The 12,530-nt window shown below is 36.6% G+C and overlaps 2 protein-coding genes across 5 annotated transcripts; both read left to right on the top strand.

Moving 5' to 3' along the window:
* Positions 1 to 363: 363 nt before the first annotated feature.
* On the top strand, positions 364 to 5,490 carry LOC120298366 (vitelline membrane outer layer protein 1-like). Of its 3 annotated transcripts, XM_039322073.1 has the most exons (5): positions 412 to 692; positions 2,314 to 2,654; positions 3,733 to 3,954; positions 4,268 to 4,362; positions 4,888 to 5,490. In XM_039322073.1, exons 2-5 carry the CDS (start codon positions 2,538 to 2,540, stop codon positions 5,177 to 5,179), a joined length of 726 nt encoding a protein of 241 aa, XP_039178007.1. In that variant the 5' UTR covers positions 412 to 692; positions 2,314 to 2,537; the 3' UTR covers positions 5,180 to 5,490. The 3 variants fall into 3 exon arrangements, with proteins under 3 accessions (XP_039178017.1, XP_039178007.1, XP_039178026.1); XM_039322083.1 differs by lacking the exons at positions 412 to 692; positions 2,314 to 2,654 and adding an exon at positions 364 to 395; XM_039322092.1 differs by lacking the exons at positions 412 to 692; positions 2,314 to 2,654 and adding an exon at positions 873 to 900.
* LOC120298375 (vitelline membrane outer layer protein 1-like) lies at positions 1,840 to 12,134 on the top strand. 2 transcript variants are annotated; one of them, XM_039322114.1, is made up of 4 exons: positions 1,840 to 2,313; positions 9,497 to 10,627; positions 10,930 to 11,024; positions 11,552 to 12,134. In XM_039322114.1, the coding sequence occupies exons 2-4, from the start codon at positions 10,457 to 10,459 to the stop codon at positions 11,838 to 11,840; spliced, it is 555 nt and encodes a 184-aa protein (XP_039178048.1). In that variant the 5' UTR covers positions 1,840 to 2,313; positions 9,497 to 10,456; the 3' UTR covers positions 11,841 to 12,134. The 2 variants fall into 2 exon arrangements, with proteins under 2 accessions (XP_039178048.1, XP_039178038.1); XM_039322104.1 differs by lacking the exon at positions 1,840 to 2,313 and adding an exon at positions 9,095 to 9,199 and having other exon boundaries at positions 10,406 to 10,627.
* The last annotated feature ends 396 nt before the right edge of the window (positions 12,135 to 12,530 follow it).

Below are 12,530 nucleotides of genomic sequence, written 5' to 3'. Positions count from 1 at the left end.
CTCACAATACACCAAACTATAAACATCTAGAATAGACAACATTAAAAATATACCCCTAGGTCCAGTTTCACAAATAATGGCCTCAATGCTACTCACTTTGACTCATCATCATCATCACCATCATCACCAACACTACCATGCTTAATATGGGGCTTCTCTCTCCCCCCCCCCATCAGCTCAGTATTCAGTGGACTAAAGCAAAATGCAAATAAAGTAGATCTTATTTTCAGATAGCAAGCACAATTAGTTTTTTTATTTCCTGTTGCCATTCAGTAAGGGCAACGGAAGGTGCTCAGGTTTCATGACCCTGCCCTTACTTCTGTCCCACCTACAAACAGTCCTCCATTTAAAGTCTTTCCCATTCTGGCTGTAGGAAAGTTAACTGCAGGAAGATGGTAAGTGGAGCTGCAGAGGGCTGGAGAGAGCAGAGAAGGCAGACTAGGGGTTGTGACTGAGTCAAAATTACCCACATCTAGTTGTTTGGGAGAGTAGAAAGTACGAGTGGCTCTTATGGAATGTGGATAACTGTTTTTGCTCTAAGTATTAGAGCATAAAAGTGAGAGATGCCTTTCTTGTTTCAGAAGGAGGGAGAGACTGAGCAATTAAGGCAAAGAAAAAGAAAAGGCTCAAGAATCTATAGAATGTGAAATAGAAAAGCTAGAGAGTATGAAAGGAGAAAAAAACCCATTAAGGTAGCAAAAGACAAAGAAAGAAAGCTAGAATCAAATGTAAACTGTTACAAGAATCTAAAGATAGAGGGGGCTTTGGACTTCCAGATTGGAGACTTTATTATCAAACAGCTATTCTGCTTTGGCTCAAAGAATGGATTGTACTGAGAAATAAAAGATTGCTTTATTTAGAGGGACATGATCTTCAACTAGGTTGGCAAGCTTTTATATGGTATGAGAAAACTAAAGCGCATAAATACTTTCAAAATCATGCCATAAGAAACGTACTACTTTCAGAATGGGAGAAAGTCAGACATAAAATATATATGAAAATACCTGAGTGGCTTTCAACAATGGAAGCATTTGTTTACCCAAATCTGATTAACTATGATAAACTGGTTAGTTATAAAGATATTTTGGACAAAGAGGGAAAACTTAAAGACAGGCAAATTGTTCAACAACAAGGTATTGACTTAACATGGTGGTCCTATTTACAAATTCAAACAAGATATGAAAAAGATATAAATCAACAGGATTTTGTAAAGAACAGACTCCATTAGATAAAATTTTGTTAAAAACAGATGAGAATTTGATTAAGAAACTCTATAAATTTCTTTTAAACTGGAAGATGGAAGAAGAACAAGTGAAAGAAATAATGATAATATGGGCAAAGAAATTTGGATATTCTATAGATTTAGAAGACTGGCAAAAACTTTGGGATAAAAATATTAAGCTTACAAAAACTGTAGCATATAAAGAAAACTTATACAAGATGTTTTACAGATGGCATATGACACCAGTTTGCTTAACAAAAAATGTTTAAAAATGTTTCGAATACTTGTTGGAAATGTAAACAACAGCCAGGCACTTATTACCATGCCTGGTGGATATGCCCTAATGCTAAGAAATATTGGTCTAAGACCCATAGATAATTGGAAAAGATGATGAAAATACAGATAGAATTTAAACCAGAATTGTTTTTTGTTAGGAATATTAAGACCTAATTACGATAAAGAGAATGACTACTTGATACTGCATGTTTTAACAGCTGCAAGGATAGTATTTGCCCAATTTTGGAAAAATGAGAATCTACCATCTGACCAGGCTATAATTACTAAAATGTTAGAGTGTGCAGAAATTGATAAATTAACATTGGAGATGAAAGAAAAAGATGATTTATTTTAAAACTTGGGAAAAATTCTATCAATGGTTAGAGACCCGTTAGAATCTGAAAAGGACTTAATATTTCAGAATAGATGATTGATCTTTAACTGAGTTATAATCTATAGGTTGATAACATCTTTACTTTTAGTGATTTAGTGATTTCTAACCGCTAATGTTGATAGTCATGAATTGTTCAGATTTTATTATTCATGTTTATTTAAATAGATGAATTTATTTGTTTATTAATTGTTAGTAATATGGTTATAGTTAATTTTATTTTAAAAATGGTTGAGTATGGTATTTACTTACTATTATGATCCAGACGGTAGCTTGTTTGTTAAAATATGTGATTGTACCTATCCTTATTCCATCCTAAATCCCCTATCTCCTTTCCCCCATCCCCTTCCCCTCCCACACCCGTATTGTTCCTATTTTTTCCTTATTCATATAAACTCAATAAAATATTTTTTTTTAAAAAAAGGTAGCAAAAGACAATCTTTTGTCACATGGACCAATTTGGAATGCTGAAAACATGTGATGGACACACTTGCAAAATGGCCGGCTTGGCAATCTCCTCTATGTACACAGTGATGGCCTTGTGGGCAAGACGAATCCCAATACAATCCATGCGTGAGAAGGCAAAACTGGCCTTCCAGGACTTCTAGGCATTTTCATAGAGTCCAAAAGCAGTATTTACTCAGTTCGATGGGCCAGACATATTACTTATTTAGTTACTTCCACTCCTTCCATTCAGGAACTCCTAATGGCTCAACTAATACCCATTTCCTCGTTTTTTTTAACAGTCTTGGCAGGAATCTTGAGGTGAGAGGGGCTCACTGATTGAAAATCACCCAGTGATTATATATTTACTACTTTTTGGTTTCAATTATAGTGGTGTTTATTATTAATGTTATATTTTGTTATATGATACATGTTATAAGTTAATATTATATATAAATTCCCTCCTTAAAGACCAGTCTGCTTTCATCTCTTATAGATTCTGTTTGTATCTATAAGTCAAATACCAAATTTGGATCGATAATAATAATGATAAAGTTGGAAGGGACCTTGGAGGTCATCTAGTCCAATCCCCTGCTCAGGCAGGAAAACCCTACACCATTTCAGACAAATGGCTGTCCAGTCTCTTCTTAAAAACTTCCAGTGTTGGAGCATTCACTGCTTCTGGAGGAAGGTTGTTCCATTGGTTAATTGTTCTAACTGTCAGGAAGTTTCTCCTTAGTTCTAGATTGCTTCTCTCCTTGATTAGTTTCCATCTGTTGCTTCTTGTCCTGCCTTCAGGTGCTTTGGAGAATAGCTTGACTCCCTCTTCTTTATGGCAGCCCCTGAGATATTGGAACACTGCTATCATGTCCCCCCTCGTCTTTCTCTTCGTTAAACTAGACATACCCAATTCCAGCAACCGTTCCTTCTATGTTTTAGCCTCCAGTCCCCTAATCATCTTTATTGCTCTTCTCTGTACTCTTTCTAGAGTCTCAGCATCTTTTTTACATCGTGGTGACCAAAATCTGTTCTGTTACACATTTTTGTTACTCTTAGTGTGTGAAATTTGCACATTCTGGTTTCTTGCTATAAGCCATAAATCTCTAAGTTGCTAATTGTAGAGGCCAGTTTGGTATATTGGTTAAGACACCAGACTGGGGACTGACTGGTGCTCTAGTCATGTCTTAGGTACAAAGCCAACTGAGCCAATCCCTCTATCTCAGCTCTAGGCAGAAGGAGACAGTGACAAACCATTTCTGAAATCTTACCAAGGAAACTGCAGGACCAAATCCAGGCAGTTCCCTGGAATTAAGACTGAGGCAAAGATATACAGTATATAAAAAAGAATTGAAATGAGGGTGGTACTGTGGATACATTATAAATAATTTCTGGTTTCTAGGATGCTGCAATTTCTGAAGACATTTCTGTTTCAAGAATCCGACTGGTTTCCATGGATCTCTCTGCCAGGACCACTCTTCTCTTTACCATCTTGTGCTGCCTGTGGAATATTGAAGCCCGAGAATATACAATGGCTCTCAGTGTGCCAAATGGGGGTAACCGGGGTGACTGGGGCCAAACTACATTTTGCGAGAGAGGCTATGCTCATGGCTTCTCCCTGAAGGTAAAAGTTTATTTTTCAGATGCTCCCTTGCTTTTGAATATTCCTTTGAAATTAGTCCTTCAGTTTTTCATTATCTTTCAAGAAAAGCAATCAAGAAGTAATTGCATTGATAGTTAGTCCTCTTTAATTCTATAATTAAAGAAAGCCATTGAGTTTAGTGTAGAATATTGTGTGGAAGATCTAATCTTGATGCAAGATTGATCCATTGTCCAATATTTATGGCTAAATGTTGAGATTTCTGAGAATTGAAGTCTGAAAGAGAGCAAGGGAAGAAAGGCTGATCTAGAACTTTATCAGGGTCACATTTTCTTAGGTGGAAAAAAAGCAAGGGGCAGGTGATGATACAGCTCTGAATGGAATCCGCTTGTTCTGTACCGATGGCACAACAATTGAGTCTAAAGTTGGACCGTGAGTAAATGACTTTCTGATCCTATTTCATTTTCTTGTCATGAAGAATGGGAGAGGAGATGACTGGTGCTTAATTCACTGCTACCCAGCCCTGAAAGTCAACTTTGAATAATGATTCACCTCTTCACTATTGGGGAATTAATTCATTCAAGGGTATTAAAGGAAGAGGTCTTCTTTTCAGGGGGAATAGTGCTTACAATATTGGAAAACAATTTGTGGAATGAGTAGCCCCTGTTGTAATGGATTCTGAACATGACATGGATTAAGAGAAGTCTTGGGAAAGAGATAAAGTATTCTTTATCCCATTTTTCCTAGAGGTTTATGTCAGCAGCCACAAGACCCTTTCCCTCCAATTATGTTTTCTACAATAGTCAAAAGAGTTCATTTGAATGTCAACTATTATTGACAGAATTATTTAATGAATGTTGATAACCAAGCCCAGGATTTTAGCCATTATGCCTGAATCTCTTGGACTGATGTCAAGTGATTAATTTAGACACTTATCCATCTTTGTCTTTTTGGCAGGTGGGGAACCTGGACAAAAAAACAATTCTGCTACACAGGCTACCTGAGTTCTTTTTCTCTGAGAGTGGAACCACAACATGGAGAGGGTGATGATACAGCAGCCAACAATATTCAGTTCACCTGCAGTGATGGTGCTGGCCTGAAGGGCCTTGGCACAACATGGGGTGAATTTGGTCCATGGAGCCAGCGCTGCCTCAAAGGTGGCATATGTGGGATGAGAACAAGGGTGGAGGATGCACAGGGCATTGGTGATGACACAGCACTCAATGATGTGCATTTTTTCTGCTGTTAATGGTTGATACATGTTTTCTCATCTATCAATATATTTTTGCTATGTATCGTCAAAGACTGTTAATTATGGTTAAATATTAACGAGAATAAAGATTGTATTTGGGGAAAACGTGCAAGGTAATCACCCTCAGGTGTTACCTCTTCAGACAGTCCAGATTGGAGAGGGCTAAGGAAGGTAGCAGATACCTCAAGCATTGCAAGTGTGATTGACTGTTTCCGTTCTCATCGTTTTGAACCAAGGCAGAGTAACATACTATAATATCATGTTTCTGATTGCTTGCATGCAAATAAAATTATGATGCATCTTTAAAATCATTGGTTTCCTTCATTGAGCCAGGTATGGGCCACAATAATACATATGTATTTCTTTCAGTTTATTTATTCTTGTACTCTGCATTTCATTACAGAGAATACAGAAATATTAGAGAAAACAAGCTATAACAAGGCCAGAATTGTTAAGAACCAAGAAGAATTGATGCTAAGAAGGCTTTTGATTTTTAAATTGATCATTAAATTGAAAATGAAACTATTGGTCCCATATTTACAGCCAAATCTTTGAAGCTGAATTTCAGAACGGTTATGTTGTACATTGTTAAGTCTCAGAAATTAGTAAGAAATGAACTACATGTTACTCATGCTATTTCTGCTTCTTGATGAAGTAAAGATTATTGATCTTAACTCACTTTGAAATGAGAAATGACTTTTTTTTTTTTTGAAAAGATGTGGAAACTGGGCAGAATTTCAAGAATGCCCCAGAGGCAACTTCATTTCGTTTGGTCTCAACATGGTAGAACATAAAGAAGAAGAACACTTGATGAAAGAGCAGCAAAAAATGATACACCTGTAAAACAATTGAAAAGCCTTGGACTGGGTCAAGATCAGAAGTCATAATCCCTCTTCATGGTCTGTTGGTTCTGGCCACTCCAAGATTATTGCATTTAATTCTGAGCACTGCATTTTTGGAAGCACGTTGATGAACTGAATGTACAGAAGAAAGCAATTACCAGGTTAACAGACTTCAAGAAAATAGATATGAGGAATGGCTGGAGTCACTGAATATGTTTAGTTTATAAAAGAGAATATTATGGGACAACATGATAATTGCCCTGAAGTATTTGAACGGGTGAAATGCAGAAAAGGGGGAAGGCTTGTGGGTTTCATTCTATAAGAGGATACAAGAAATAATGAGTTTAAATTATGAACAATGTCAAATGAAACAGTAATGGGCCATTTTGCTTGAGAGATTGTAGACTCTTTCACTTAAACAGAGTTTGGATGGCCAGCTGCCCTAGGTACTAGGTTGACCCAGGCTTGGAACTGAATTAGATGTCCTGCAAGAGCCCTTCTACGTTTTTAGATACTCTTGAATATCTATAGGAGACATTGCATATTCCCATGTCTACTTTCAAACTGAACAAACACCATGATGAAGCCACGGAAGTATTTGAGGTTTTTTAGAAGACTTTTACCTGTAGTAGATTAAAAATAGACAGATATTTAGAATTTTTGTTTGTGATCGTCATAGCAGTAATCTTAGAACTGATAATGTCTGTCACTAGTAAGGCAATTGATATCTTTATGATTGACACAAAGACAAAACATTGATGTAGAAATTACTTAAATATTTTCTCTGTTCTGCTGTTGTTACTGCAAAAATTGGGATTTCTCAGTTAACATCGATTATATTTAAAACTATATTACACTGTTTTTGCTACTCTTTATAATTAGCAATTCATAGTTGTTTCACTGTTATATATCACAGTCCACTTAGGAGCCTCTGGAGAGTGCCTCACCATGTGATCCTATGCTCTTCATGTAAACAACTGGGTCTCAAGAGGTTCGTGTTTAAATGTCAGGAGCAACATTTTCAACTTGGCCTATAAACAAATTATGAAGTAATGGCATAACAAAGACAGATCATTTAAACCCTGTTCTATAGTCTTATAATTTATTTTGAAACCATTTCTAGGTTCTGGGAGCAACCTCTGAGAATTCTAGTCAGAACTATTAAAAACCAGTAGTTTCTGCCATTTTTGAGGACAAAAAGTCATAAAAGTATAAAATAAGAGAGAAAAAAGAAGGATATAAGAAAAAAGAGGAAGGGAATGAAAACAGGTCACTCCAATTTTTTTTTTTTTTAAATGCGACTAACCCAGAGTTCTGGAGAGACTTTTGATGAGCACCTCCAAGGTACATTCCAACTTATTATTATTATTGTTATCATCATCATCATCATCATCATCATCATCATCATCATCATCATCATCATTATTATTATTATTTACTGATAAAAAAAGTTGGATAAAAATTGACATCATAGTCTGGAGAGGGAGGAGATAATGGCTGAGGAAACATCTGGTGATGCCCATAAAAGTCTATGAACTAAGATAGGTACTCTAATGACTGACTTTTGATCGAAATAAAAGATGCAGAAAAACGATTGATTTGCACATTAATTACTCTTGTCATCTCAAATAGTTTCCAAACACATAGTAGAAAAAATATAAAACAATAGAAATGGAATGCCTTTGTTTTTCTGCATCTTAAATACTTCTTAATCCTTCCCATTCCTTGTTAACAAAATAACAACAGTCACTCCTGGTCCCACCTGTTTTGAACCCTTCTCACTTGCCATCAAAATGTTTTGGTGATTATCTACTCTTATTGATAAATACCACTGCTAGGCTGTTTTTTGCAGAAGTTGATGTAATCCAAACAAAATATTTCTTGGAACAAGACCTTAGGGCATGTTCTCTTCAGATCATAAGTTATACTAGATCTGACATATTGACTGAAACCAATTAAAAAAAGTTCCATGAGATTATTATTTCACCATGTAATAGTTAAGCAATTCATTCTGACTGTTAATTTTCAGACATCATATCAGCAGTTAGTTTCAATGATTAGCTTAAAAAATATACTTGGAGCATTTAGCTTTAGCATTTGTTTTAGATTCACCTAAATTATCCATTTCATAATGTAAAGATAGTAAATGTAGAGTCAGTAGAATTTCTTGGTTATTTCTTCTGAAGAAAAAGACCTGTATGGCCATTATTGTTACGCAAAATGTTGAACTGTGAATGGCTATGGTGGCAAGACTATATAAGAGAAGTAGAAAACAAAACTAAATAAATAAGTATGTGTACATTTTCAAAATTAAGAACTTAATGGGATAAAGAATTTCTTAGTTTTGAAAATATGCACATTTTCTAGGGCATTTTATAGACTTTTTTTTTCTTTTCTAGCAAAACAATCTACATAGTCAAAGTTGTTGAGTCTGCTGCATCTCTGCAACAGTCCTTGGAATGACCATGCAATAGTGTGATTAGCATGGATACGTGATTAATAATTTTGTCTTCTGTACAACACACACAAAACTGTGTTTTTACTGGGTTTAGTAAAAAGAACGAAATCTATTCTATCTAGTGGCTGCATTCATACGTGGTGTAATCAATAATATGGTTTGTTTGAATTAGTGCTGTGTGAACCTCTGTTGTGCTGTACAAACTATGGCTTATTGCAGAAGTAGGCAACTTATACAAATTAATACCTTAACTGCTTGTTATTTGAAGGATGGAAATATGTAAAATCTCAATTTATTGAGTGAAATTAATAGTCTGAGTTCTCACAATACACCAAACTATAAACATCTAGAATAGACAACATTAAAAAAAAATACCCCTAGGTCCTCTTTCACAAATAATGGCCACAATGCTACTCACTTTGCCTCATCATCATCATCACCATTATCACCAACACTACCATGCTTAATATGGGGCTTGTCTCTCTCCCTCCCCATCAGCTCAGTATTCAGTGGACTAAAGCAAAATGCAAATAAACTAGATGTTATTTTCAGATAGCAAGCACAATTAGTTTTTTTATTTCCTGTCGCCATCCAGTGAAGGCAATGGAAGGTGCTCAGGTTTCATGACTCTGCCCTTACTTCTGTCCTGCCTACAAACAGCCCTCCATTTAAAGTCTTTCCCATTCCGGCTGTAGGAAAGTTAACTGCAGGAAGACGGTAAGTGGAGCTGCAGAGGGCTGGAGAGAGCAGAGAAGGCAGACCAGGGGTTGTGACTGAGTCAAAATTACCCACATCTAGTTGTCTGGGAGAGTAGAAAGTACGAGTGGCTCTTATGGAATGTGGATAACTGTTTTTGCTCTAAGTATTAGAGCATAAAGGTGAGAGATGCCTTTCTTGTTTCAGAAGGAGGGAGAGACTGAGCAATTAAGGCAAAGAAAAAGAAAAAGCTAAAGAATCTATAGAATGTGAAATAGAAAAGCTAGAGAGTATGAAAGGAGAAAAAAACCCATTAAGGTAGCAAAAGACAATCTTTTGTCACATGGACCAATTTGGAATGCTGAAAACATGTGATGGACACACTTGCAAAATGGCCGGCTTGGCAATCTCCTCTATGTACACAGTGATGGCCTTGTGGGCAAGACGAATCCCAATACAATCCATGCGTGAGAAGGCAAAACTGGCCTTCCAGGACTTCTAGGCATTTTCATAGAGTCCAAAAGCAGTATTTACTCAGTTCGATGGGCCAGACATATTACTTATTTAGTTACTTCCACTCCTTCCATTCAGGAACTCCTAATGGCTCAACTAATACCCCTTTCCTTGTTTTTTTTAACAGTCTTGGCAGGAATCTTGAGGTGAGAGGGGCTCACTGACTGAAAATCACCCAGTGATTATATATTTACTACTTTTTGGTTTTAATTATTATTAATGCTATCTTTTGTTATAGGATGCATGTTATAAGTTAGTATTATATATAAATTCCCTCCTTAAAGACCAGTCTGCTTTCATCTATCATTCCAAAGTTAGATTCTGTTTATATCTATAAGTCAAATATCAAATTTGGATCTGTTCTTTACACATTTTTGTTACTCTTAGTGTGTGAAATTTCCACTTTCTGGTTTCTTGCTATAAGCCATAAATCTCTAAGTTGCTAATTGTAGAGGCCAGTTTGGTATATTGGTTAAGACACCAGACTGGGGACTGACTGGTGCTCTAGTCATGTCTTAGGTGCAAAGCCAACTGGGCCAATCCCTCTATCTCAGCTCTAGGCAGAAGGAGACAGTGACAAACCATTTCTGAAATCTTACCAAAGAAACTGCAGGACCAAATCCAGGCAGTTCCCCGGAATTAAGACTGAGGCAAAGATATATAAAAAAGAATTGAAATACTGTGGGTACTTTATAAATGATTCCTGGTTTCTAGGATGCTGCAATTTCTGAAGACATTTCTGTTTCAAGAATCCGACTGGTTTCCATGGATCTCTCTGCCAGGACTACTCTTCTCTTTACTATCTCATGCTGCCTGTGGAATATTGAAGCCCGAGAGTATACACTTGCTCTCAGTGTGCCAAATGGGGGTAACTGGGGTGACTGGGGCCAAAGTAGATTTTGCGAGAAAGGTTATGCTCATGGCTTCTCCCTGAAGGTAAAAGTTTATTTTTCAGATACTCCCTTGCTTCTGAATATTCCTTTGAAATTAGTCCTTCAACTTTTCATTATCTTTCAAGAAGAGCAATCAAGAAGTAATTGCATTGATGCCATTTCTATAATTAAAGAAAGGCATTGGGTTTGGTGTGGAATATTGTTCGACAGATCTAATCTTGACCCAAGACTGATCCATTGTCCATTATTCATGGCTAAATTTTGAGATTTCTGAGAGTTGAAGTCTGAAGGACAGCAAGGGGATAAAGGCTGATCTAGAACTTTATCAGGGTCACATTTTCTTAGGTGGAAGAAAAGCAAGGGACAGGTGATGATACAGCTCTGAATGGAATCCGCTTGATCTGTACCGATGGCACAAAAATTGAGTCTAAAGTTGGACCGTGAGTAACTGACTTTCTGATCCTATTTCATTTTCTTGTCATGAAGAATGGGAGAGGAGATGACTGGTGCTTAGTTCACTGCTACCCAGCCCTGAAAGTCAACTTTGAATAATGATTCACCTCTTCACTATTGGGGAATCAATTCATTCAAGGGTATTAAAAGGAAGAGGTATTCTTTTCAGGGGGAGTAGTGCTTACAATATTGGAAGACAATTTGTGGAATGATTAGCCCCTGTTGTAATGGAGTCTGAACATGACATGGATTAGGAGAAGTCTTGGGAAAGAAATAAAGTATTCTTTATCCTATTTTTCCTAGAGGTTTATGCCAGCAGCCACAAAACCCTTTTCCTCCAATTATGTTTTCTACAATAGTTGAAAGAGTTCATTTGAATGTCAACTATTATTGACAGAATTATTTAATGAATGTTGATAACCAAGCCCAGGATTTTAGTCATTATGCCTGAATCTCTTGGAGTGATGTCAAGTGTTTAATTTAGAAACTTATCCATCTTTGTCTTTTTTGGCAGGTGGGGAACCTGGACCAAAGAACAATTCTGCTACACAGGCTACCTGACTTCTTTTTCTCTGAGAGTGGAACCACCACAAAAAGAGGGTGATGATACAGCAGCCAACAATATTCAGTTCACCTGCAGTGATGGTGCTAGCCTGATGGGCCTTGGCATGACATGGGGTGAATTTGGCGCATGGAGCCAGCGCTGCATCAGAGGCACATGTGGTATGAGAACAAGGGTGGAGGATGCACAGGGCATTGGTGATGACACAGCACTCAATGATGTGCATTTTTTCTGCTGTTAACAGTTGATACATGTTTTCTTATGTATCAATATGCTTTCGTTATGTACTGTCAAAGACTGTTAATTATTGTTAAATATTAACTTGAGAATAAAGAGTGTGTGGTCATGCAAGGTAACCACCCCCAGGAGTTACCTCCAGATTGGAGAGACCTAAGGAAGGTAGCAGAAACCTCAAGCATTGCAAGTGTGATTGACTGTTTCCCTTCTCATCATTTTGATCCAAGGCAGAGTAAAATACTGTAATATCAGGTTTCTGATTGCTTGCATGCAAATAAAATTATGTTGCATCTTTAAAGTCATTAGTTTCCTTCAATGAGCCAGGTATGGGCCACAATAATGCATATGTATTTCTTTCAGTTTATTTATTCTTGTACTCTGCATTTCATTACAGAGAATACAGAAATATTAGAGAAAATAAGCTATAACCAGGCCAGGATTGGTTAAGAACCAAGAGAATTGATGCTAAGAATGTTTTTGATTTTTTTATGAAATATTGAAGATGAGCTACAAGAGAGTTGTAGGTAAAGCCTACAAATAATCACTTAACCCAAATATCACTTTTCTGTTCTTTAAATTGGGGAATGTTTAAAGAAGCGGCAATTGATATATAAACACAGAGGAGTATGCAACCACTGTGTCTGAATATATTCAAAAGTGTGCTGAGGATGTCTGTGTCCTTAAAAAAACATTG

Source organism: Crotalus tigris, unplaced genomic scaffold (assembly GCF_016545835.1).
Source record: "Crotalus tigris isolate CLP2741 ecotype Arizona unplaced genomic scaffold, ASM1654583v1 scf7180000017607.2124824, whole genome shotgun sequence".
Taxonomy (NCBI): Eukaryota; Metazoa; Chordata; class Lepidosauria; order Squamata; family Viperidae; genus Crotalus; species Crotalus tigris.
This window is presented reverse-complemented; position numbering and strand designations above follow the sequence as displayed.

Bases quoted from the DNA above. Each gene is read 5' to 3' on its own strand.
- LOC120298366 (XM_039322073.1), top strand. From the start codon at position 2,538: ATGGGCCAGACATATTACTTATTTAGTTACTTCCACTCCTTCCATTCA. The intron at 2,655-3,732 runs GTGAGAGGGGCT...TCTGGTTTCTAG, and splicing joins GTCTTGGCAGGAATCTTGAG to GATGCTGCAATTTCTGAAGA. The intron at 3,955-4,267 runs GTAAAAGTTTAT...ACATTTTCTTAG, and splicing joins CTCATGGCTTCTCCCTGAAG to GTGGAAAAAAAGCAAGGGGC.
- LOC120298375 (XM_039322114.1), top strand. From the start codon at position 10,457: ATGGATCTCTCTGCCAGGACTACTCTTCTCTTTACTATCTCATGCTGC. The intron at 10,628-10,929 runs GTAAAAGTTTAT...ACATTTTCTTAG, and splicing joins CTCATGGCTTCTCCCTGAAG to GTGGAAGAAAAGCAAGGGAC. The intron at 11,025-11,551 runs GTGAGTAACTGA...CTTTTTTGGCAG, and splicing joins ATTGAGTCTAAAGTTGGACC to GTGGGGAACCTGGACCAAAG.